The 26,646-nt window shown below is 37.9% G+C and overlaps 2 protein-coding genes across 3 annotated transcripts; one reads left to right on the forward strand and one right to left on the reverse strand.

Moving 5' to 3' along the window:
• The first annotated feature begins 1,936 nt into the window (after positions 1-1,936).
• LOC129377090 (rab GDP dissociation inhibitor alpha) lies at positions 1,937-12,404 on the forward strand. Its single transcript, XM_055056819.1, has 11 exons — positions 1,937-2,235; positions 3,936-4,043; positions 4,145-4,244; positions 5,598-5,732; positions 5,828-6,026; positions 6,123-6,254; positions 7,198-7,297; positions 7,382-7,553; positions 8,466-8,610; positions 8,723-8,777; positions 10,166-12,404. Exons 1-11 carry the CDS (start codon positions 2,191-2,193, stop codon positions 10,316-10,318), a joined length of 1,344 nt encoding a protein of 447 aa, XP_054912794.1. The 5' UTR covers positions 1,937-2,190; the 3' UTR covers positions 10,319-12,404.
• On the reverse strand, positions 12,395-26,505 carry itih6 (inter-alpha-trypsin inhibitor heavy chain family member 6). 2 transcript variants are annotated; one of them, XM_055056792.1, is made up of 17 exons: positions 25,558-26,505; positions 25,062-25,097; positions 22,391-22,545; positions 20,508-20,618; positions 20,143-20,390; positions 18,902-19,071; positions 18,707-18,823; positions 18,418-18,589; positions 16,843-18,333; positions 16,340-16,369; positions 15,746-15,769; positions 15,609-15,656; positions 15,507-15,530; positions 15,335-15,376; positions 15,144-15,257; positions 14,328-14,711; positions 12,395-13,603 (listed from the first exon to the last, which is right to left on the reverse strand). In XM_055056792.1, exons 1-17 carry the CDS (start codon positions 25,663-25,665, stop codon positions 13,356-13,358), a joined length of 3,522 nt encoding a protein of 1,173 aa, XP_054912767.1. In that variant the 5' UTR covers positions 25,666-26,505; the 3' UTR covers positions 12,395-13,355. The 2 variants fall into 2 exon arrangements, with proteins under 2 accessions (XP_054912767.1, XP_054912766.1); XM_055056791.1 differs by having other exon boundaries at positions 15,335-15,427.
• Between the last annotated feature and the right edge of the window lie 141 nt (positions 26,506-26,646).

The raw sequence follows: 26,646 nt of genomic DNA on the forward strand, positions 1-26,646 counted from the left end.
AATATGTTAATTTACCCAACATGGTATCGCTGAACATTTTAGCTCCCTTTCCACCTGCTTTAATGTTAAAACTACATCATAATGTTGTAATCTGTAATGGAACGCCTGCTATTGTTCTTAATAACGCTTGGAAATGTATTTAAAGTGCGCTGACAGCTGTCAATGGTGCTGACGCTACCGAAAAGCATGACAATTTCCCGCAATAGCTTTTATATGCCTACATGTTCAGACATAGCATAAAAATTTTTGAAAACAAATAATACAAAGAAAGTAATTGCATATACAAGTAAAACTATATAATGCCTTTTGTCATATTTATAAAGCCCAACGTGTTATCAGTCTGAAAAACCCACTCCCATCCACCCAGCTGTGGCGGCGGAGGGATACCACTGTGTGCATCCACGCAGGCAAAGCTGCATCTAGGGAAGGAAGGATGGAAAATACTCAGAAACAAGCTTTGCTCCCGGCATAAACTGGTCAAATCTGAACAGAAATGCTGAACACAACTTCAGGTGTGAAGAAGTCAACTCAAAGTGGGGTTACCCTCTGGCCCCATTGTGTTGTTAGGTGGGAAGAAGCATAGGCATAGAAAGGTAGAAGCCGCATAAGCATCCGGATTGTACGTCAACGTCGCCGCCATATTGGGGGTGTCATTTATGGCGAGATTTACCCAAAAAGATTCTAAAAAAAATCTTAAATGGAGTTGTTTGTAGTAATCCATCCATCCATTATCTGTTCACTTTTATCCCTATTGGGGTCGGGAGTTGCTGGTGCCTATCTCCAGCTGCGTTCCGTGCGAGAGGGGGGGGTACACCTTGGACAGGTCACCAGTCTGTTGCAAGTTTGTAATAATGAATAAAGGAAATTTTATTGATAATAATGATAACAAATCTAATTTTTTGATATACAAAACAATACTGGGAGGTTCTCATGAAGATCTAATTCAATGTTTTTCAAAGTGAGGGCCCCGGCCCTCCGCAGGGCCACCAGGGAGGCAAAGGGGATCTTAAAAAGTTGGAGAGAACATGTGGAAAAAATGGAAAATATTACACATTTTATATACGATTTCTATGCTTGTTGTAGAATTTTTATTATATTTAATATCAGATTTAAAAAGTAAGAATATATTACTTGATTAAAAAAAATTCTACCACAGAACCAGAAGTGGACAGAATACCCAGAAATTGTACTCAAGTAAGAGTAGCACTACTTCGACATATTTATACTCAAGTAAAAGTAAAAGTAGCCATACAAGAAATACTCAGGGAAGAGTAAAAAATTATTTGGTAAAAGGTCTACTCAAGTACCCAGTAACTTTAATATTTAAAATTGCAGAATCAAACCAACCAAAATATAAATTTATGTGGAAATTTTGGTATTTTAATGACAATAATTCATATGAGTAACACAAAAAAAAAAATCAAATCAGGCATGGTAAAAATTTTCCAAATTCTTTTCTTTGAAAAGTGTGAGTTTGATTAATTTTTAAAAACATTTTGGTTTTGGATAGAGAATCCTGAAATTTGACTCATTTAAGAGGAGTAATAAAGTTACTCAAGTAAACAGCATAGTAAAAATACAAATTTTTCAAAAATGTTACGCAAGTAAATATAACTAGTTTTCTACCCAACTCTGAATAGAACTTGCCAACTGAAATCATAAGGTATGAATGTAACAATTATTTAACAAATGTGATAAGAAAAACATATAATTCAATGTTTCTTTATATATTTTGTAGTCTAATCTAATCAACATCCGGACTACACAAAACATATAGTACAGTAATAAATTCACCAAAATCATTTGAAACGTTCCACTCACAATATGGCGGACGCGCTGACGCATCGCCGGTGCTTCGCTACGTCTATGGGAAGATGGGAGAGAGAGGAGGATGCGCACTATTTCCCGACGCGCAGTGACATTGTTCTGTATCGCTCCACGGACAGGGCCATCTTTGGTCGTCTCCGCCGGTGACAGTGTGGGCTGTATTCCCCATTGATCATTAATGCCCAATGATTAATAAATAACACGTTCCGCTGAAGAGCCTTTTAAAGCAGCCACGCCTGAGAGAAAACAGGAGTTTTATTTCTCAGCTTTTTTTGTGGACCCACTGGCATTATTTCCTTCTGCACCCCTTCATTTCCCAAGGCTGAAAAAAAGAGGGCGAGACGGGAGAGGCGGTGATACAACATGGATGAGGAATATGATGTGATCGTTTTGGGCACCGGACTCACAGTGAGTAGAGACAAATAAAAACAGAGTTTGTGAACTTTTTAAATGATCCCCCCCCCCTCCACTCACAGAGACAGAGATAAGGCCTGCTATCGTTTCTGGAGTGAAAGCCTCAGCTGCAATTGTGCGCTGTGACATCAGATAATTGTGTTTGGATTTGCGCATTAAAAATATCGCTAAATAAAAGTGCAATTGAGCTTCTCGCCTGTCACCAAGATGCACGCAGATGTCAGAGTCAGCTGGGTGATTTTTGAAACATTTTTTGTTGTTATTTCGGCTGCAGACTGTGCTCAGGGTTGTGTTACGCCCTGTAGCATCTTTTAGGCGTAACCCTTCAGTGTGTCATGGTTCTCTTTGCACAGACAGGCCTCCATCCTGGGGTTGGCGCAGGCCTTATGGCACAGCTTTTTATTCACGGCTTTACTTTCCCTAAACACGCACTGCGACAGAAACACGCTGGTCAGGAAGATGTTTCATATTCATCATGTTTGTATTTGCAGCTAAAGCAGCAAATATTTAGGTTTAATGGGTCACACGCCTCTCTAACAGTTGTTTATATTTAATAATAGTAATAATAATAATAATAAAATAAATTTAATAAAGAAAAAAAAACAATTTAATAAGATGTGTTCATTCGCTTAATATTAATATTATTACAACTTTCTCTGGATCATGATAACATTCAAATTCAATTTAATGTGTTTGTAACTCATTAGTTAAAACAATTTCAAATAGTCATTTATTAATAGTGATGGTTCTTCTGTAGCAGTCTGTATTACAGTGAATTTGAAGAAGCCTCTGACTGAAGACACTGTTTTCTTCTGATATGGTCAGTGTTGTCCATAATTTTATTTAATTTATGTCAAATCCTTTAAACTTAAGTAAAAAATTCCCTTTCCTTAATTATTTATAACATCAATAAAGACCCAATATACAGCATCTTACCTAGTTGTTTTTTTAATTTACTTACTAGTTATTTTATTATTATTTTCAATAATAATAAAACTTATTTTCTGATTCTCTCATTACTTTTCATGTATCTATTAAATAGATACATGCTTTGATTTTTGATCATTTTGTGGCTGAAAATTATCAAATTGATTTATTATTGATTTATGTAACATCCGCCATTTATTAAATCACTTATAGTATAAATAATTCAACTATTTTATATATCTTATTACCTGTAACAACTCCATGGTCAGTTAAATTATTTAGGTATTTACTAGTTATTTTAATTATAATAACACTTACTTCTCTATTTACTTATTAACATATATTTTGCCTGTATGTACAATTTTCAACTTTTTGACAATTTTGAGGTTGAAAATGATGAAAATTGATATAATTTTATTGAGTTAAAAGATGGACGAATATTTTTTAAAGCTTTATTTATTTATATTTATTATAAATAGCTCCTAGCAAGTAGCTCCTAGCAGAAATTCATTTGCAGCCATTTTTCTAATTGCACCCAACAAAATGATTACAAACTTTGGAGAGTCAATGAAGAGGGGTGAAGTTTAACAATTAGATTATTAGTTATTGATCAACTAAAGTAGTGAGGACATGAAACACAGTAGAAATGTGTTTCATGACCATCTGGTTGTGATGGTGCACTTTCTATAAACCTGTTAGCTTTTGTCAGTTGATCTCTGGTTGTTTGTTTTCTGAGTGTTTTCTGGTTGTTTAATTGTTTCATGCAGGAATGCATTCTGTCTGGGATCATGTCTGTGAATGGGAAAAAGGTTCTGCACATGGACAGGAACCCTTACTACGGTGGGGAAAGCTCTTCCATTACACCACTGGAAGAGGTACAGCGGACAACAAATCATATTTAAAGAATTATTTTGTCATTTTTTTGTTAATTCCTAAGAGTTGATTTAATTTGCTTTTTCCCTTTCGTGTCCTGCAGCTTTACAAGCGCTTTACTCTCCCTGATAGCCCACCGGAGTCAATGGGCAGAGGAAGGGACTGGAACGTTGATCTCATCCCCAAGTTCCTCATGGCCAATGGTCAGTACCAGCTTAAATATACTGCATTAAACTTTTGCACATTTTGTCACGTCACAGCCACAAACTAGTTCTTATTGGGTTTTCCGACAGAAAGAAGCACAATAATGGTTAAGTGAACATTCATATATTTGAACGGTCCAGTCAAAGTCCAGACCGAAATCCAGTTAAAAATGTTAAATTAAGAATGTGAAGGGATGTGCACTGAAGTTCTCCATCCATTTGTCTGTCAGCGAATTATTGTGAAATTAAATGAAAATATGTTTAAAGTTGGGAAGGACACACCTGAAAATACTTCCAACTGTACCTGCAATGAAAAATGGTTCATGAATGGAGGCCTGTCACATGAATATGTTTTCCTGGACAGTAAATTGCCCCAGAAGTTAATAAATTAAACAATAATGTTGTATTTTGGAGTTATTTTCATGTAATATAATGGTAATGGCATAATAATGCAAGAAGAGATTCTCAAACAGCAGTAAATTTTAAATTTTAATGAACACTTAACACTGGAACTGAAAAACATTTTAAATATCCAAACTAAATAAACAAAACAACTCAAACAAGAAATAAAATTAATAATGAAATGCCTGTAAACAAAATCATCCTTTAAAAAATTAGTTAGTTGAGACCAAAGCACCAGACTGAAGACTTTTATCACCGAGATTTTGGTAGAAAGAGAAAAACAATAAATCATTCGAATGGAAATTATTGAGCTCGTTTCACTTTATTGTGCAATTAATTGATTTATTGCTTATTGTGACAAGCCAGTTCATGTCACAGTTTTCAGCTCTTTGATCCATTTGAAAACCATTTTTCACTGACTTCCTATTGCAAAATCATGTGGTGTTTTGTGTTGGTCGTTCTGCTTAAAATCTCATTAAAATATGATGAGGTTTCCTGTTATCCAAGGGATAATGTAAAGTCATCGCAGAACCTTAAATATCATAAACATAAGATAAAATAAGATGTTAAGAAAATCTTAGCAAGTATTTTTGGTCTAGTTTCTTAGTGCAGTTGAAATAAGTGAAAAGTAGCTCAAAAGCAACATTTCAAGAAGATATTGGAATTAGATTTGAGTAAATAATTCTTTAAAAATTAATTTTAAAAAGTACTATTTCCACTAGATTATTTTACTGAAAACAAAACATTTTTCTCATAAGTGAAATAATCTACCAGTAGAATTAACGCTTTTTCATCAATATTAAGAAATTATTGCTGAAAAGTTGCTTGTATGCTCATTTTCTTTTATTTCAAGTGTGCTGAGATTTTGCAGTTGAAATTAAGCCAAAAGTACTTAGTAAAATTTTGTGTTTTTACAGTGAAAGATTGAAAGAACGAGTGTGTGTATTTTAGGTCAGCTTGTGAAGATGCTGCTATACACAGAAGTGACTCGGTACCTGGACTTTAAAGTGGTGGAGGGAAGCTTCGTTTATAAGGGAGGAAAAATCTACAAGGTGCCGTCAACCGAGACAGAGGCACTTGCTTCCAGTAAGACTCACAAAACTCCTTGGATACAAATACACAAAGAGCTGCACTCATATTTTATAGTTTCTTGAGATGAATTGTCTTATTTTAATGTCTAGATCTGATGGGAATGTTCGAGAAGAGAAGGTTTCGGAAGTTTTTGGTCTTTGTGGCTAACTTCGACGAGAACGACCCCAAGACCTTTGAGGGGGTTGACCCTAAAACCACCACCATGAGGGACGTCTACAAGAAGTTTGACCTGGGTCAGGACGTCATCGACTTTACTGGACATGCTCTGGCCCTCTACAGGACAGATGAGTAAGATTTGGGGAAAAAAATGTAAAATAAGTACAAATATTTCAGGAATTTACTGTAATGTACGGACTTACTTGATTGTTTTACATCTGCATCCAGCTATCTTGACGTTCCCTGTTTGGAGACGATCAATCGTATCAAACTGTACAGCGAATCTCTGGCGCGTTATGGAAAGAGCCCCTACCTCTACCCGCTGTATGGCCTGGGGGAGCTGCCGCAGGGATTTGCCAGGTTTTTAAATCATTTCTCATTAATTAGTCAAACTTTCTGTACAGAGAAGAAAAAAGCTCATTCATCTTTTATTGTATTTGCATAATTTCACTTTTATCGTTGGTTTAATATCAAGCCTTTAGTTTGCATACGTTCATTCGGGAAAGAAACACTGCTATGTAAGGAAGTTATTTTTAACCAATTTTGCACAGTTATTGTGGCGCTGCACCAAGAATTACTGAAGGAAACAACATAAAAGCCTCAGAAGAAGAAACTGAACACAACTTCAATGTAAACAAAACTGGAGTCGTGATTTTACTGGTTGGAGGATTTCTCTTTTGTGAAAGTTCACATTTTTGGTCCCAATCAGAGGTGATTGCTCATTCACACCTCCCCAAATGAACCGGACTTCTAAGGCAAACGCTGTGCAGTTTGCCTAAAGCAGATTAAACCGGGCTGATTGGAGTACAGAGATTGAAGATAGAAGCTTTTGGCTACAAATACTCTAGAAAAAATAATAAATGTGAAGAAAAGTACTCAAGATCCGCTGTTAGACACAGCAGAGGATATTTGATACAATTGGACTTTTTTTTTCAATTCAGCATTTCTGAAAACTTTGGTCTTACTGAAAATCCTGAAAATAGTTTCTTTAACTCATCAGTTATTCAAAACATTTGGCCATTCAACACAGAAATGGTTACCTAGAAAAATAATCTGATTTCATGTCTGAGCTGCTCAGTTTCAATCCTATAGAAAAGCAGTGGAATAAAAGTTTGTTGAAAACAAGTTAACTTAATTTTTTCTTTATGGATTAATGTACCCAGATCAAAGGACGTGTGAAATTATGCTTCTGCAGTACATACAAATTAATTGTTTTAATTTATGTCTGTAAACAACAGTAAAAGTGAAAAAAATAAATATATAAAACAAAACTCCATTTAATTTGATTTAATTTGTCTGCTAGGCTGAGCGCAATCTACGGAGGAACCTACATGCTGAACAAGCCTGTAGATGAGATCGTAATGGAGGGCGGCAAAGTGATTGGAGTGAAGTCAGAAGGCGAGGTATGACAGCTAGGGTATGTTATTATTTATGTAATAATAATAAATGTCTTTAAACGTGCTGGACAAATTTCTCTCCTGCTGCAGGTGGCTCGGTGCAAGCAGCTCATCTGTGACCCCAGCTACATCCCGGACCGCGTCCGTAAGGCGGGCCAGGTGATCCGTGTCATCTGCATCCTGAGCCACCCCATCAAGAACACCAACGACGCCAACTCCTGCCAGATCATCATCCCTCAGAATCAGGTCAACCGCAACTCTGGTGAGCATTTTTCAACTGCAGGACCTGATTACATTTACATATTTAGCAGAAACCGATTCTTTGATGTCATCTTAAAAATATAGCTAAAAATCTGTAATGTTGCACTATGTAATAATGTAATAAAGTCAAGTTTTAAAATGTATTAAAACATCAGCAAAAGCGCCTTATGTAATAATAGACACAAAACGTGATGAAACGCAATTTGAATTGTTTTGCCTTGAGCAGCATGTAGATTAATACCAAGGGTTCTGATTGAGTTTGAAAAGGTGACCAAATGTTTGGCATTTATTGACCAAAGTTTACATTTTTAATTATACTGATCTTTTTTAGCAGATCAGTATAAAAACCTCAGCAGAAGAATTAGCAGAATTTGTTTGTGACGTTTATTACATTATCATTTCTAAAAAGAGCTACCGACCTACACATTTTGTTATAATTGGTGGAAAATATATTAATGGTACATATGTGACAAAGTATTGCAAAATGCGTAGAACGATTTTATTATATTTTGCGTAATAACATTACAATTTAAGTCTGATTTTATTACTTTAATACATATCATGGCATTACAAGATCTCTGGCATTTTCTTTGACATACATTTGGTTTATCTCTTAATTTACTGCCTATTATTAAACAAACCTGATAGTTAACTCTGAACATGTAATTTTCTTTATCAGCAGATCTCCTTGACAACTTGACACATTAATTTGCTCTCCTGTCACAATTTAGTTACTTAGCCAATAGCATTACCAATGGACTTATTTCAAGCTATACTCAATGTAATCAGCCAAAATGGAGCCACCCTTGTTAAAAAAAGTCTGAGTTTGGGAGTGGTTTGTTTAAGTGGACAAATGACCTAGACCAGCTCTAAAGAGATTCTGATTGACTTTTCTTTTTTTTAAAATGACCAGACATCTACGTCTGCATGATCTCTTACGCTCACAACGTGGCGGCCCAGGGGAAGTACATAGCCATCGTCAGCACCACAGTGGAGACCAGCGAACCTGAGGCTGAGATCGAACCGGCCTTGGAGCTCCTGGAGCCCATTGATCAAAAGTCAGTAACGTCTATCGACGCTTGCTGCTTTTATGCTTTAACAACCTGGCATCTGTAGAAAATGTTTTGATAATTTGCAAAAATATAATATTTACTGTTTCTTTTTCCTCAGGTTTGTGGCTATTAGTGATCTTTATGAGCCCACAGATGACGGCACTGAGAGCCAGGTACGATTATTTCCCTCTTATATGTTGTTTTTGGTTAATATGCTAATTAAACAAAAGCTTTTTGTTGTGAAATCTTCAACATTCTTGGAATGTAACGTCACAAATCGACAAGCACTGCCTGTTACCTATCAAACCAAGCAGATTTCCAACACTTTCAGTGAGCTGGTTTTACCACTATATGCAGTGTACAATGGCTACTGGAAAAGACAAGTGTTCTGTTGTTGGCTTATCATTCAGAAGCTACTTGTTGCATTCTTGTTGGTTGTGCTGTAGGCTCTTCTAATGCTTTCCAATGTATAATTGTGGATCTCATTATTGAAAAATGGTTTTGTACAAAAAATTCGATGAACATGTTTTGTATAACGCACAGAATTCTTCAGTGAAGCACAGTAGGTCACTTTTAAACTAAAAGGGATCAGATATTTTGCATTGCAGACTTCTGCAACTGCATAATGTATTTCCACTGTTAGCTGAGCAATGTGCTGGAGTTTCCCCTTTTTTCTAATATTTTATCATGCAAATGATTTCAAAAGCGAAAGTAAAAATGCAAAACTAAACTGCTTCATAGACACCAGCATTTTGTCAAAACTGCTTTCAGCTCCAAACATTGCTGCTGCCTCAGTCTCAGTGCTAAGCCAGTGCTACGTTCGCATCAGTTAAGCTGCTCACGTGTTGTTTCTTAATATTATGGATGTGTCAGTGTGTCTACAAACACTCTTTATGCAGGTCTAAATCTGAACAAATATAGCATGTTTTTGTAAAATATCAAGTAGTGTCATATGGGTCTCATTTATTATTTTTTTCAGTACATATAAATATTAAATTCTACACAGTGTATTAGTATCCCCAACTAATCAAATTATTATTAGCTCAAAGAAACAGAAACTAGGCCTTGATGTCCTGCCATTTGGACTAATTAACGTACTTGTTAATAAATCATTAACAATATATCATTACAGACATGCGATCAAGTAAAATTAACTGGTTACTTACGACCCAACTCTGTATATAAACATAATTAAACTACAGTTAAATTTAAGACTTAAGGGATACATTTTTTTCTCATCTTGTCTCCTAGTTTCTGAGGCCCCCCACAGTGGGCACTGCCCGTTCCCTAGCAAGCCAGCTGCAGTAAATGCAACCAGATACCACCCAACTCCAGCCATGACTACTTTGTACAAACAGATTTTTTCAGTATTATATGAGATCTAAAGCATTGTATCTTGCTGCTTTGTCATTTTCTACCTTAAAAAGTACAATAGTTTCATTTGAAATTTAGAAGAAATGCTGTCAGAAATTTGTAAAAAATAAAAAATTCACAACCAATTTTGAAAATCAGAGATAAAATGATAGACAAATTGCCATTGATTCTCACTGTTTCCGTCCAGGTCTTCGCCTCGAGGTCCTACGATGCCACGACTCACTTCGAGACCACTTGCAACGACATCAAGGACATCTACAAGCGCATGACTGGGACCGACTTTGACTTTGAGAACATGAAGCGCAAACAGAACGACGTGTTTGGGGAGGACGAGCAGTAAGGGCGGTCTGAGGGATTTCTGGGAGCAGAAAAAGAAGCGAAGGCGGAAAAGGAGCCGAGAGACGGCGTCTGCCTCCATTTCTTTTCTCTTCCTCCCTCTCTCCACTCAATGAAATTTGCTCACAAACAAAAACACATACATGCTTTTCACACACTCCCTTCCTCTGACACAGAAAAGCAGGGTTGAGTACGTCTTTCTTTCAGTTGTGAAATATACAGTATAGTCATAACTTTAGCTTCGTCATTAGGGGTGAGTTTTTGACTTGTTGCAGATTTTCAGAACTTTTCAGTCCGTTTTTGTCCGTCATTTTCATATCAGGCTTTAGCTGGTTGGCAGGTCTGAGCTTAACGTAAAATCATCTCGCAGGGTCACTTCCAGTTGGCATGCATGCATCTTTTACACAGTAGTTATTGTACATAGACTGGGTCAACTCAGCGGTTTAAAGACCGGACCGCTCCCGTCAACCCTGCTTTCTCTCCCCGACTTTTACCTGTGTGACTTAAAACAGACGCCGCTCCTTTTTTTGGCGAAAACTTAAATGTGATCCAAACAGGCATATAAATGGGCTGTTCTGTCAACTGGTCGTGCTCACTTTTGCAACGCTGTTGTGTTCTCAGTGCAGGCAGGAAAGTTAATCAGTGGCTATACCTGTCACCCTCCAACCCCTCTACATGAAAAAATAAAAAAAACAAAAACACTTTTCTTTGTCTCAGTTACGTAATAACAGTTTTGAAGCTGAATAATTTACTTTCTAACTTGTTAAATTATTAAAGAGTTTATTTCTATATAATGGGTGCACATTTCACTGGCTGAAGTTATGAAGTTTACAGAGGAGTTGGTAGAAACTGTGGTCTTCAAGTTGAACAACAACAAAAAAAAAAGGGAATTCGTGGAAAACAAAGACCAGACGTTGGTTTGTGAATCTTTTTTGGGGGAAAGGCCTCAAAGAAGTGAAATAGGAATAGATTGGAATGTGGCATGGAGGAAAGACTGAATGTTGGGAATGTTGTTGGGTTTCTTTCTGGGGTTTTAAAGATGAAGACTGAAATTTCAGCTCTAGGTGGAACCACCCCGTCTTATCTTGGTTGTTTGAAGCCTTGTGTTTTACGTTGTTTCCTTTCTAGATGTGAGGTGGAAGGAGGACTTTGAAGCGTAGATGCAGTCACACGTGCGACCCATTCTGAACGAACCGAGTTGCTTTTATTTAGCCTTAACGTCCGGCCCGTCTCCGACGCGTGGACTCCTTCAGAAAAATCGACTGCTTTGTTTTAACTCAGAATGTTGTTGCAGGTCAGTCTTGTGCCAAAATTGGTCTTTTCAGTTATTGGCGACAATTAAAAGTTCACATCAGCAGAGAGTGCAGAGCTGGAGGGAAAATTGTTTTGTTTCATACCAGTTTAAGGGTTTTATCATACAACTAAGAGGAAATAGACAGGTTGCTGCTGTCATTTGGTAGAAAAGCAGCTTCATCTCAAATTACCACCCACCACCTAATCTCATGTCTGTGTCTTATCCTTACAATCTATTTATTTAAATTCTTGCTGATGTCAAATGCTGACTCACTTCAAAATTGTTTTGTTGCTCTAATTTGTTTGTTTGTTTGCTGTGTCATATGTTATGTTTTCCTTATTAAGAGATCATTCCATGATTTGATGTTGCGTCGTCAGCGTTCCTCTGACATGTTTTAGATGAAGGAAAACTCAACCTCAGTCTTGAATTCACACTGTGCACCGTTTGGCTTCATGTGTGAAACGTTACCTGAAGAAAACTGGAATATTGTTTACCTGTTGTTCCCTCTCTCTCTCCTCACCATCCTCTCCTTTTTTATTTACTGAGAACAGAAGCCTCGTGTGGTTGCTGTTGCTGTTTTTATTTTCATCCAGTATGGCCTTTGAAAACCACTATCAACAACATCCCTCGAAAATTGACAAAAGAAATAGTCCAGGCTGAGTAGTAGAAATCTTACTGTCCTTGTTTGATCACTAGTATGTGAACAATACCTAATGTCTTGTGTAACAAATAAAACCAATTAAACTATGAAATGAAATGATAGAAAAATAAAAAGCACATGGCAAACCTGGAAAAACTGCCTCAAATTTATTTTTCATTTTCTGGGATTAATATAATTTGACATACATACAAAAACTTTTTATACTTGGACTGAACAGCTTACAGAGTGATGCTTTTTTAAAAATTACATATGATTTAGACAGAAAGGAAAACTACGGCGTATTTAGGGCCATTGTAGATAAAAAAATTTAGTAAATTTCTGACAAAAAAACAAAACAAAATTTTAAGGTTAAACTCCTAAACTTTTTCTAAAACAAAAACAAGAAAATTCCTATTTGAAAAGTGAAACAATTTATAGAAAAAAAACCCAAAAATTTTTGTGATTAATCTCAGAAATCTTGGAAAAAAAAAAAAAAACAAGATCAGTATTTCAAAAATCTAAAAATTCTGAGCTGCAAAAGTGAACATTTCTGAGGGTTTTTTTCTAGCATATATTTGACTTTCAAACTTTTTTTTCCTTCAAAAAATGTCTGAGATTTTTTTTCATATTTTCTGGACTTCTAACAAATTTCCAACTTTTCAAACTCACCAGCTAGAAATTTTTTTTAGCAGAAATGTACTTTGTTTTTTTTCTATCTGCAATAGACCTATTGTTCCATTGTAAAAGAATGACATATAAGATAATTCCAATAAATAACTTTCAAAGCGGCAGCATAAATAGATGATCTGTTGTTGCCATGCAACCAGAGGCACATGGAGTCTCTGTGACAGACACAAAACGAATCCAGGGAGAGATAAAGAGCCTCTGTTCAGTTCTGTATTTGAGTAACTGAAGATTTTAACTATTATTTTCCTAACTTCTTCTTTCTGCCTCCAAGCTGCACCGCCCAGCCCTTCCTGTTTCACAACCGCCTCTGTGTCTGTCGATTTCATCCAGCGGACTCCCAGTCAGCTTCGTCCTTTGTGTAGGTCTTGGTACCTGAGCTGTGCTGTGGGCCAGCGACAGGTGGAGCGAACTCAGCTTGGATTACACATTGTTCACCACGTAACTCTCATAGGAATGACTCAGCAGTCTCTGGATCTCTGCCTTGGGAACCACCCAGCATTTGCCTAGGTGGCGCTTTTGCACCGAGTCTTTCACCAACTTGTCCTGTAAAGTCACATCAATCTGCTGTGCTGCCCACCTCAGGATTCCCTTCGCTTGAACCCCGTCTTTGCTTTTGGGGTGATGATCGGTCGTCACAGTTACAGTCATGTCAGAGTGCTGAAACTGGCCTGCAGGCAGATAAAGAGGAGCAATAATTAGCTGTAACTACATTTCCTCACCATGAAATTATAATTTAGGGTTTTGAGTAACGGTGAATTTAACAGAGTTTCTGCAAAGTCTTAAAAAGTCATAACTTTAATCAATTTTATTTTTAGACTGATTAAAATCGGTCAGAGTTTCAATGCTTTTGTCCTTGAGAAATGTGCCAGTGGCGTACATGTTTTGGGATTTGTAGTTTTAGCAAACTGGTTGACAAAAGACAAGTGAAATAAAAAAGTCCTTGTTAATTTACTCTCTATCAGCTTCTTCATCTGGCAATGTCAAGTTTATATTTTATTCTCACAATATTATAATGTTATTCTCACATTATTGCGAATTTATTCAGGTAGTAAAATGACTTTATCCCCATATTTGTCTTTTCTTAATTAACTTGGCCCTAATTTTATTCATAAGACATTTTTCTCATGTTACAAGTGAAATAATCTGCCAGTGGAACAGGTGCTGATCAGAAACACTTGGTAACATTTTGTGTTTTTGTAGTGAAAATTAATTGATTCATGATTTGATAACAATTAAAAGTTAAACCATAATCCTGGATGTGTTCCTGACCAGCTACTTTTTACCAAGAAGCAATAATGTTACTAAAACCAAAGACTCTGAAACTCAACACTCCTGATACAAGGTAAGATTTTAAGACTTCCTACATTGAGACAAAAACATCCAGCAGCTTACCCAGAAGGCCTCGGGTCGACCTTGACAGCCCTCTTCCATCTGTGATGTAAAACCCCAGGTGAGCCATCTGCAGGTAGTTGGGGTGTTTGTAGTGATGGAACAGCACCAGGAAGCGCACACCGTTCGCCAGCTCAATCCAGCAGTTCTGATGGTTGTCCAGGGTCACTGTCACGCCCTGCCTGGTCACAGATCCCTGCTGATTGGTGGGGAGGCTCTCCTGTCCTTCCCCATCCACTACCACTCCATCCAGCGTCAAGGTGATCATGATATCAGCCGAACTGCCAGCCAGTAATGAGATGGTGAGCCGGTCGAAGTATGTTCGGGAACGGCCTTCTGCTCCAGGCTTTGGGGGAGCCCCAATCAGGTGACCGTCCACAATGATACCTGGAAGAGCAATGCGCACACTCTGTAAACTCCAAGATAGTCACTAGGAGGTGCTAGAGCACCGGTTCCTTTTCCTCTGAAATAAATGTACCCTTCTGAAATGTTTTATTATTTTCAGTGTATTGTGTGTGACTCAAGAGAGCAATATATTCATATAAGTGTGACATTGCACACATGTTGAAGTATTTTTTAGCTGCAGATGCATCCTTTGAATCAAATGATTAAGTGTTCACAAAAGGAATGCTATGCAAATGCTTTTATCAATAAAATGTTTATAAAAAATAAAATTTTTGCACTTTTATTATGTATTTCTAACCGTGTAAAAAATATGCTTAAGTGGTTTAATGAAAAATGTGCAGAATCTACAAATTATTCTAACAATTATTTTAATTGTTAGAATAATCAAATGTTAGCAACTGAACAAATGCTTACCTCGCTCTGGATCCTCCAGAAGTCTGAGAACGTCATTGGCTCTGCCGTCCACAGTAAAACACAGATCCTGGTGCAACTTTGGAAGTCGGACCACAAAATGAGGATCTCCATCCACTACGACAGAGAATCCAGCAGCTAAATAAAGCCAGATGTCACAAATTTGTGATTTAAAATAATAAATAAATCCTGACCTGATGAGAAGAGCCTCACAGAGTTGAGTCTGGATTGAGGTTCTAAAAGGACAAGACATTCAACTAAAGGACAATCCTCCTCACTCCCGTCCACTGAAACCAATGACAGGACTAGACATGTATTGCAGAGAACAACACTATTATGAATTACATTCTAGTTTGAAATACTCACCAAATGAATCACTGCTGTCATCCCCTGAGAAAACACAGGAATGTTTAAACGTAAAATATCAGATGTTTATTTTGTTTTACTGAATAAAAAAAACTAACTTACAGGTGTCGTAGCTGATATCGTAGTCATAATTATATGTTGCATCATAATCTGGCAAATAGAAGAAGTCATTAAAAACATAAAATAAATCACTTTTATTGCTTATGTGAAGAGATGTTGTTTAAATGAAGACTTATTACCCATGCTTGTAATGAGATTCAGATCTATTCAGAAGGAAGAAAAGCAGAAATTAGTTAAATTCTCGATCCCAAGCAGGTTTTCCAAATTAGAAATAGGTTTATAAAACCTGAGTGAAGTTGGCTTTCCCACCTTCTTCAAATTAAACAAATTGATTTGTGCCATGTTTGTGCCACTCTCAGTTTATGGATATTAATAAATGTTTTCAGAGGTCATCAAAGATCAATGAGCCCAGCTATATCTACAACATAAAAATAAAAAATATGGTGTCAATCAACTGTTACGTTTATGCAGCAATTTTTATTACAATTTTAAGATTTTAATATAAAGATGATACAGCTACAGTTTTGGAAGCACAGTGGATAGATGCCAACTTCTTTTATGTTGTAAACGTGGGGCGGATGGCTGACCTTTGATGACCCCTTGAAACATTTATTAATACCTTTAAAATGACAGTGGCACAAACAAAACGTAGCATAAATGTTTGACACCAATTTCGTCTTACGAGAAGAAAGCAGGAGGAGCCAACTTCACTGAGGTGATGAACCACAAATAAAAAGAAAAACAAAATAGATTAGGAGGCAAATGAAATGTACCTTCTTCACTTTGAATGGAGGTAGAGACATCTAGGGGAGAAAGACAGAGGATTTATTTTGAATTAAAATATGAAAACCGGCACTCACTCACTCCATCCATTCATATAATGATTCTTTGATTGAATTTCATTTTGTCGAGAAGCCAGAGAAACGGCAGACAATAGCAGAGTTTCCATTACCAATGTTTGCACAACTCCGTCAGTAGTCCGCTAATGTTGAACAAAACACAACTTCCCCAATTGTGGTGTTTCTATTACATAAGAAATGCAATTAAACTCACGTGTGAATACGTTTGCGTCAGTGGCAAAATCTGGTGTTTGATCAGCGTTTCCTTTGGAGTTTTGCAAAATACACCAATTTCGATACGACCCAAAAAAACTTATTCTAGCAGCACAACTTTTTATGGAAGAATTTTTGTTTAAATTGCCGTGTTTCCATTATTATCTAAATGTTAAGTTACGCAATGGCATGGTCAATGGAAACGCAGCTACTGTGTTACTTACCCAGAAGTCCGGCTGCTTCCCACAGTCCTGGTCCATTTGTAACACCAGGCATGGGAGCAAAGGTTCCCAACACCAGGGTGGCAATGCTCAGATTGGTATCAAAGTCCAGATTTGAGTTGTTGTCTCCAACGTCTGGTGGTGAAGCTGGGGAGGGCGAGAGCAGTGTGGCTACAGGAGTCGTTTCAGGCTGAGGAAGATCTGGGGCAGATTTGGTGCGGTTCTCCACCTCTGCAAATGGCCCTGACGCTTTCCCAGGACTGGTTCTCCTTGTGCCGGGTGCAGAGTCGGTTCTGGATGAAGTGAGGTGTGAAGTGCTGGTATCCAATGTTTGCTTAGGCGTTGTTGTTGAGATGGTGGTTGTTTTGCTGGGAGCAGGAGGCTGTGCGGTTTTAAGAGCATTTAGAAGAGAAGTGGATAACTTTGGAGAATGTTTTTTTCCAGAGATTGTTGCTGAGGCAGTTTTGATAGGACTGGGACTTGGGTTTATGGCTGTTTTTTTGGCTGATGGAGCCTTTGTTTTAGCCAGAGATACTGGCAAAGGCTTAGTTTTCTGTGTATTTGCAGGTTGTTGAGGTGGGTGTGGCTTGGCTAACCTAAAGCTGGACTTTCTGAGAACTCTAGCGGTTAACATTTCGATGGGGCGTGCTGTTGTTGCTGTGGTGGTGGTAGTGCCAGTAGTTGTGGGTTTCACAGTGGTCAATGCCTGAGCTGCTTCATCTGCATCTGGCTTTACAACAACCAAAGAAGTGACTGGGGTCACAAAGTTATATTTGAGGGAGAGGTTGGTGGCTTTGTCTGCCAGTAACCTTTGAGTTGCAGAATCAGTTGTGTTGAGTTTGGCCAGCAGTAGCTCTTTAATGGTGAAATATGCCCAGAGGCGACGCACAAAGTTGGACACTCCTTCCAACTCTCGTGAACAATTTACAAAACCTGTGCTCCCATTTTCTTTTGCACTGGAAATAAGCACATTATCTTCCAGGCTTATGTTATGCTTTGAATCAGTTGCTGAGACGGACACCTTTAAGTCTTTGACTCCGGGTTTTACCCTTCCTGCCACAACTAACTCCGAGCCTTGGAAGTAGTTTGGGAACAAGTTATGGGTGATGTCAAACACCTGATCGTCCATGTAGGAAAGCTGGATGTCTGACAGCAAAGGGTTGGCCACTTCATCATAGAAACCCTTCAGCTGCAAAGCTGCGTCTGCGTCCTCATACACCATCCTGGCCACACCTCGGTTCTCCAAAGCGAGGCGTCTTAGAAGAAGGAAGTCTGCGTCATCGCCAAAGGCAATGCCAAACAGAGTAACTGAGCCTAATGCCTTCTTGGCGTTATTAAGGATGGTGTCACCAGATGTCACTCCAGTGGTTGCTTCCCCATCTGTCAGAAAGATAACCAGGGGAACCCGGTGGGATGCAAGGTGGCTGGAGGATCCAGAGGATGAAGGGTTAACAAGCTGGGCAGCAGATAGAAGAGCTGCGTTGATATTCGTCCCTGATATGACAGTAAAGTCAACATAGTCAGATTTATTGGCATGAACAATATATATTTGATGCAAAGGATAAAATTTCAACTCACATCCCTCAGCATTAATTCTTCTCACAAACTCTTTAGCATCTCGCACATTTTGCCGAGTTGCTCGCACTGTTCGACCTTTCTTCCAAGTGTGAATCTTATCTGAGAAGGTGATGATGTTGAAGTGGTCTCCTTCTCTAAGGTCTCCAAGGATAGTATTCATTGCCTGCTTGGTCTACTGACAGAAATCAATGGTGTCATTGACCCACTTTTGTCTTAAACAGAAAAAAAACAGCAAGTGAAGCTATTTTAGAGAAAGTATTTCATCTTCCAGATGATTTCTCCTCTTTACCTGCTTTATCTTGGTGCCTATCATAGACCCACTGACATCTATGACAAATATAATATCCTTGGGGATCACTGGAAGCCCTCTTGGTGCAAAGTAATGCACAAAGTAGCCATCATACACCTAACGGGTGTGAGAAGTCAAAGATTTAGTGAGATTCAAGTGACTTTGACAAACCAGAAGTGGAACGATGCAGCTGACCTGAACGTCACCCAAGAGGTCTTTGAGCTCCACATCATACTGAATGATGAAGTCTGCATTTAACCCTTTGGAGGATATGCTGGTTTGCTGCTGTACAGTTGGGCTGTAGTAAATTCTAGCACAATTATCACTCTGCTCAACTTGAGTGGAGGCAGGAGGGCTAGAGTCACCTGAAGGAAAGCAGTGCTTCATCAGACATTTTGATAGATCACCATTAAATGCACAAACAGAAGCAGAAAGTGGCAAAGGAATGGGATGAAAATCTTTATCTTGGTCTAATTTTATCTAATTTGCACAAAGAGAGCTTGAGTTTTTTCCCTCTATAATCGAAAGCTTATCTTTGCAGAAAAAGCTTGGAAAGTAGAGATTCGAAGAATGACGATTGGCAAACTGAAGACTTCAATTGTTTGCTCTTAGCAGACAAACTTGGAAATCTTTATTTTGAAACGATTACTAAGTTGTAAGTTCAGGTTGTTACTTCTGACTTTTCCCTCTTTTTTCCCCTTCTTCAGTTTACTCAGTTATCTACTGTGAAATTAATCCAACAGTTTATGAAACCTTGACTTTAAGTCTATCTTAGATACATTGTTTGGTTTTACTGATTGTTTTTCTTATTAATATTCCAACTAAACAGCTCTAGAAAGTAATCAATGTTCAACTGATTTAGTTGCTGAGATTATACACAGGTCTATGATAAAGGGAGTCTCGTTTAGATTTTAAGTGTTATATTTCAGGTGGAGTAAAACAAGCTAGTCTTTTCTAAGTGATAAAATTGTTTAAGTTCAAACTGAAGTGTAGAAAAAACAATGGATTTTTATTATTTGTTTTGATTGTTTTGATTCAGATATCATACTCAACTGGACTGGAAAACCTGTAAAACAAAATACAGCAGCAATAACTACATGAACATTAACAATTAACATGCTAATTGAAATATGTGATATTTAAAATCATTTTAAATTTTAAAGGGTGATCTTAACATTTTTTGGAAAGGAAAAAGCTGGTGGCAATTTGCCTTGGAATAGGTCAGAGCCACCGATTGTCAATTAATTAATTGCATGACAATATATTTGTTATTACCTGGGATATATATAAAAAGTTTTCTATCTTTTTATGATGTCTGAATTTTGAGAATTTTGGATTTTATTCTCAAACACAGAGGACACTTGGCAATTTACCAGTGATATCAAACTAGCATTCAGAGATTTTTCTGTTTTAATTTATTCTTCCTGGCGTCTCACCCTGGGTAGAGTTTGACAGCAGTCGACTCATCTTCAGAGGAAGAGCTTTGATGAAACGGATCCCCGTTCTTTCGTGTATGCTGACGTCCAATGTGAGATTCTGCACCGGTTGCCCGGTCCTCAGACCCAAACTGAGCTCGTAGCGACCGAGTCGACGAGGTAACAATTCCTCGTAGATCAGAACGAAAGACATCCGAGTTCCCGACGGTACACTCACTGCGACACGAAACTTCTCGATTTCCCTTTCTCTGCAATGACAAAACGAACAAGGCAAGTAAAAAGGTCAGGTCGTTTTCAAGAAGTTCTACGAAACCAAAGACGCAAAGAAAATTTCTTTGCTCACAAGAGGTTTTAAAAAAACTAACTTGGTGGCGACAAGTCCGGCTGTTTTTCCTTGCTTTTTAGCGGCGTCGTAAATTTTCCTGGCTGCTGCTCTTTCCTTCACTTGGGCAACATACACCTTACCATTGGAGGCACTGGTGGGATAGAGGGAAGAGGAGAAAGAAGCAGTTCTTTGTGTGACACATAGTAGCCAAATTATGTTACTTTTAGTGGACTGAAGTGAGTTTTGAGAAAGATTTACTTTATTTTGCATCTTGTTTAGTAAAGCAAACGTTCATGCCTTATGAGGGGTTGGGGTTGAGGGTTTTAAATGGAAAAAAACAACCTTGACAAACTTTGATCTTCTCAGGTTGATCTATAAATACTCTCAGTTCTAAAAGACTGAAGATCTATAATGTCATGAGACAGGGTGTCACTTTAAGGTCACGTCTTTTAAGTAAATATTTCTAATGAGCAAAAAAGTGCAACTAAAATAAACTGGGTCGTATTTGACACAGAGCAGAAATCACATAAGCGGAGAGTGGAAAGTGTGGGTGCCGGGTGTATTTATGCATGTGGCTGGCTCAGTGGCTGAGGAAATGACTGAACATCACACAGAACACAGACTTTAGTTTCACACACAAAAATGCCAAAGAACCAACGTAATACGTCTGCCACACTTATTTCCCTCAAGCTATCTGGAGATAGGGCTGTTTTAGTTTTGCGAGTGTAAAAATATGAGAAAAAAGCTCACACATACTTAAAAATATTGACTCCACATCCAAAGTCTACATCCACCTATGCATGTAGTATACAGTAGATGTAGGCTTGTGTAGAGTAAGTGTATAAAAACTGGCAGGCTGCCTCAGTAAACGATGTGGGGAGGAAAAAGGGGCGACTGGGCCAACCTCTGTCATTTTCTCTGTTAACTTTCTGACTTCCATTTACAAAGCCTGGTATTCATTCAGCTTCTGGTTTCCCCTCCTCCTGACCTGCTTCCGCTCCCAAATCCAGCAAAGTCCACTTGTTTGTTTTATTTATATGTAGCATTTCTAAATAGAATAGATGCCAGGCTTTTTAGTAATGGAATTAAAAAGTTCTGCACGTCATCTAGCCAAATGTTTATCTCTGGATTGTGGCTGTCAACAAGAACATTACTGATATCTGTCTCAATTTAGATCCAGTGGCTATGAAGACTTGAAATACTTTAATTTTAGCTCCACTTGTGAAACCAAAGTGCCTTTTGTGACATAAATACATGTTGGCAATCCCCAGAAAAAGAACCAAACATGGGGAAACAGCAACAAATCTGGAACAAACTTCTAGAAAACTGCAAAACAGCTGAAACACTGAGTTCCTTCAAATCAAGACTAAAACCCACCTGTTTAGAGCAAAATACATTAAAAATTTACCAACATTTGGATGTGTATCAATGATTTTTGAAGCTGTGACTCTTGATCTTCCCTCTTTAGGTCTAAAATAACTTCAGTTATTTTATGTTTAGCTGACCATAGCTGTGGCATATTGACTTGTTCTAATGATCTTTTCAGCTCTTGAACTGGTTCACAGTCACATGGTGACATCTTAATGTATAGCTGTGTATCGTCTGCATAGCTGCGGTAACTAATCTGAGAACTTCTTCTATTCAAACCTTAAGTTGTGTTTTCATTAACTATAAGAGGAAAATCCTCTAAACAAAAAGTTGAAGACATCAATTAGTGCATAATTAATCTCTATAAAGTGTTTCACTCAGTGAGTTACCAAAAAAACATTTTGTAATGTCTATAAATGTCTATAAATATTATAGTGTTTCTAAATATTTGTGTATATTCTGTTATTTTTACATGTTTGTGGAAGCGTTTGTAAATAATACTTGCAGTAAGAGCTCAAACATGGAGATAAAATAAATTTCTATGGGTTATCTTACATGGTAAAGTTGGAGATGAAAGCTGAGGAGGGCAGGTCCACCTCAAACGCTGCCTCTTTAGTGATGGGCAGCTGGTTCCACACCGAGCTCTGGATCGTTGTGACAGCGTAACGAGACACCACCGAACACCTGACATGGTAGTCTGTGAGCTTCAGCTGGTGGCACAAAAAACACACATGACATAAAACCAGAAAACAGAAAAACTAAGTTACGTTTAGTTATTTGAATGTAAAATAATATTCTGAGCCAATGTCTCTTAAAAACAAGGACACATTTAGTGTCTTGTAAAAGTATTGTGAGGTTTAAAATATTTTTGGGACTTTATTTCATAGATCAGCAATAAGCAGTAAATAATTGAAAAGTGAAATGAAAACTTGCTTTTCAACAAATACATTTTGAAAGTGTTGTATTCCTATTGACTCTAACACCCCTAAATAAATCTGAGAACAACTTTCTTTAGAAATCTTAAATTACCCCAGGTTTTAAAAGTTGTACATAATACTGGCTAATTCATAATGTGAAAATGGAAAGAAAATAGCAGAACTTGACCCTGATATGCTCAGATATTGGGAAATATCTGATATTGGTTCTTTGGCACGTGCCAAAGAACGTTGGCATCTCCTTCCTGGAGACGTGGTCTTTGTTGAAGTTTTAAATTTTACCTAATTGCTAACTTCTGTTCTTGACATAAGGTTTTACTGTGACAGTTTGACACTATGAAGCTTACCTATGGTGTAAATTTTATGCCAAGACTCAATATACACAAACATCTATCATGACTGTTAATGTTAATTCAGTATTGGCCAAGCTGGCCAATACTGAATAATGTTGACCTCCATTGCTGCCATTTCCAAAGCTACGGGCAGACTATAATTCCAAAACAGCGCAGAAAATTGTCGTCACTGTTCACAACTTCTCCTTTTGGCTGAAGTTCTAATGGAGGAATCCAAGTCAATGGGAGAAAGCCCAAATGGAAAACTGAAGGGAGATGAGAATTGAGTGGAACTGAATAGGAAGGCTGAGACCAGGCTAGCACAACTGCAAACCCAACAAGTCCTGGTAACTGACCTGAACTAAAACCAGATCTAAAGCTTCAGAGAACTGATTTGGCCATCATTTGAAAATTAATACCTAGTAAGACAGACAATGTCTTCCACCTTCATAGAGCTCCCGACGTCACGTGACCAAGTTTGAGAAATCGATGAAAATAATGGAGGGCAGCACTCAACTTTCGGAAAGGGATACACACCGATACTCCACTAAACTTCACAGAATACATAACGGTGCTCCATATGAAGCTCTTTCTGTGCTTTTTAAAACAATTGTTCAGATATCACTGTCTAATCAAATTTCCCTCGCACTACGCTGAAAATTCCCCAAAGGTTGCAGACTGGATTGTTTAGTTGTTACTACATGGTTGAGTAGCCATAGCTGTTAGACACCTTGGTATTGTATAATGCCATGGAGAAACATTTTTTCTCCACAAATCTGATCTTTGTGGTGCCATGAAGAAGCCCATAGAAAGTCATGTGGATAAAGCCAGAAACCCAGTTAGAGACTACAGATGGTGATGAGGTTCACATTTAATCAATTCCAGTCACCAGAACTGCAATGCAGTGGTTAGATTAAAGTCCAGGCCTAAATCTAATCTGCAAAATGACTCAAACACTGATTTCCAGCAAATCTGACTAGGTGAAAATATATATATATATTTTTTTTAGCAAAGATCATTGGTCAAAATGTTGATGATTAGATTGAGGAATGCTGCATCTTTCATGTGTCTCTGCCAAACAGAACTCAGTAGAACCTGACAGCAGGTCAAAGACCCCACAACCTGACATTTGATTTAGGTGTGCTGGGATTATGTAATACGGTGCATAATCCCAGTAAGATACAAAAAAATTTGTGGTTGTAACCAAATAGGAAAAAGTCTGAGGAGTATTAGTAATCTTGCAAGTGAAATGTTAAGTTTGGCGCCTCGCTTTACTAGCAGCTGGTGAGGTTTGACATGGAGTTGCATTTTTAGTTTCTTTATACAGAATAAAGTAATTATGTGGCTTGTGGGTTTATTCTTTAAAACAAAATGTGTGACGGTGCCCTCATTTTCCCACTGAGCATGTTTTTAGCAAAACAACTTAAATTTTCCCAGTTTTGCAATCCTGTTCTAAAATGAGACTTTTCCCCCCCATGCTTTTCTTCTTCTATTTAAGTGTATAGAAACTCCATAAATCAGATCTTAGACACAAGTATAAACTCTGTTCAGGTCTTTATGGAGCTATTTTAGTGTGTGAGTAAGCAGAAAGGAAGCAGTATTGTTATCTTAAACTAACTATGCCAGTCTGAGACGTATCACTTTGTGCCCTTCCCTTGCTTACTTATGGGACGTTGGCGCCTGATCTGGTCAGTGCGGGCCACATGAGTCCATTATGAGGTGACATGAAGGAGGAGGACAGCCACTCCACTGGTATTTAAGAACGCTGTGGTTTGTGCTTCACAGAAAGGATTACTGTATGTGCCTAGGAAATTTCTTAGTTAGCCCTGAAGCAAACTGAAGGTAAAAGCCACAGCGGCATGACTCAAGGCTCCCAGAAATGTCTCTTTATGTCTTTAAAGCTTGGACCTCTAGGTTAATTTGGTGTTATGTGCGGCTGTAAACTCAGTTAAATCTTACCACTGGTTTTGCTGGTTTGCTTTGACGTTTTGTTCTCTGGAAAAGAACAAACAAAAACATCATCAGGTTATCTAGTGGTATACATTTTTGGGAATCAGTGCTTTACAGAAATGCTGAACTACACAATAAATTAGGTCAAAACTGGGCTAATTCTGCCACCAATCTGAGCAAATGAGGGTTGGGTCAAGATCTTATGTCAAAACAAGTTGAATTAGCCATTCATGAATGAATGAAGGGAAAGTGGAACTGGAAATAAATGCTCTCACTGTACACAGGATTGCACGCTCTGCCTCCTGTTAATTCTGGATACAAGTCCGTGCTGTGTCAGTCCATTACCAAATATCCTGTGCATTGGTGGGACTTTAAACATAAACAACCTGCAGGGTGGAAACCCTTCACAGGGGAAATATTATGCAACCTGATGTAAATTACTCCTTTATTTACTAAGTCTAGGCGCGTTCCCGAAAGTTGCATACAAAATTAAACGCATCTTTACCTGGAATTGTGAATTCCTCCTAAGGTGCGTCTTAAAATCCCCCGATAATCCTTCTTGTACACAATAATAAACGCAAAGAAGAAAACATTGAATCCTCAAAACCCTCATGCTTGCAACGATTCAACCTTTAGATTAAAATGGAAGAAAAACGTCCGGTGATCTCACGTCGGGCGCATTTTACGCAAGCCAAGAGCAGGAGTAATTTTAGTTCCGATCCATGTGAGAGCGCCCTAAAAATTGGATCTGACGAAGAGTTACACCTGCGATGGGTGAGAACTAAAGAAAAGCTTTAAAGTTCAGACTTCAGAGGGAGGTTTGCGCCAGTCCTGATGCGCGGTTTGCGCACAGCTCGGGTTCACGCATGCTGCCACCGAGGTAAGAGAGAAATGGGGTGAATAGCACCCGGCTCCAAGGTTTTGATGAAAACGCCTCCATCTCCTCCCCTTCCACTGCGGTTTTTTTTCCTTTAAACCCTAAATAAATAAATCCGTTCAGCAGGGGTTGAGATCGATTGAAGTTTGCGAATTTTCTCACCTCACATTTAGTCGGATAAATAAATATCTGGCTCTGATAGGTTTTGTCCAGTAGGTTCCCAAAACGCATCAACTCAACCCTCCTTGACCCAACATGGATTCACTGACACAGGATGGATTAGAAAATATACAAAGTTTTGTCTCCAGTTGTATTCAGCGAAAATCCACATGAGAAAACCTGATGCGTTGAATTTTGACAACTTTGTGAATTACCGTAATGTCGCATTAATTTTTCAATGTTTGAAAGGTCAAATTCCAACAGGTGCTTCTAATATCACGACGTAGGGCCACAAAATGAGTCATTTCACCCCCAAAAAACCCAACAACTAATTTTTAAAATGTTCTAGATAAGACAAGGACGTTTCGAGTTTGAAAAGTTGACAATCTGCAAGAAAAAACAGACATTTTGTAGAAATAAACAATGACATTTGTGATTTTCAAAACTCTTTTTTCTAGAGACTAATTAAATTTTTCTGAGATTGATTAAAAAAAAATTCTGTTACAAATGTCAAATATTTGGAGCTTAGATATTTCCTACATGTAGTTGAAAATTTTC

The sequence above is a fragment of the Poeciliopsis prolifica genome, unplaced genomic scaffold, assembly GCF_027474105.1.
Source record: "Poeciliopsis prolifica strain line A6 unplaced genomic scaffold, Auburn_PproV2 SCAFFOLD046, whole genome shotgun sequence".
Taxonomy (NCBI): Eukaryota; Metazoa; Chordata; class Actinopteri; order Cyprinodontiformes; family Poeciliidae; genus Poeciliopsis; species Poeciliopsis prolifica.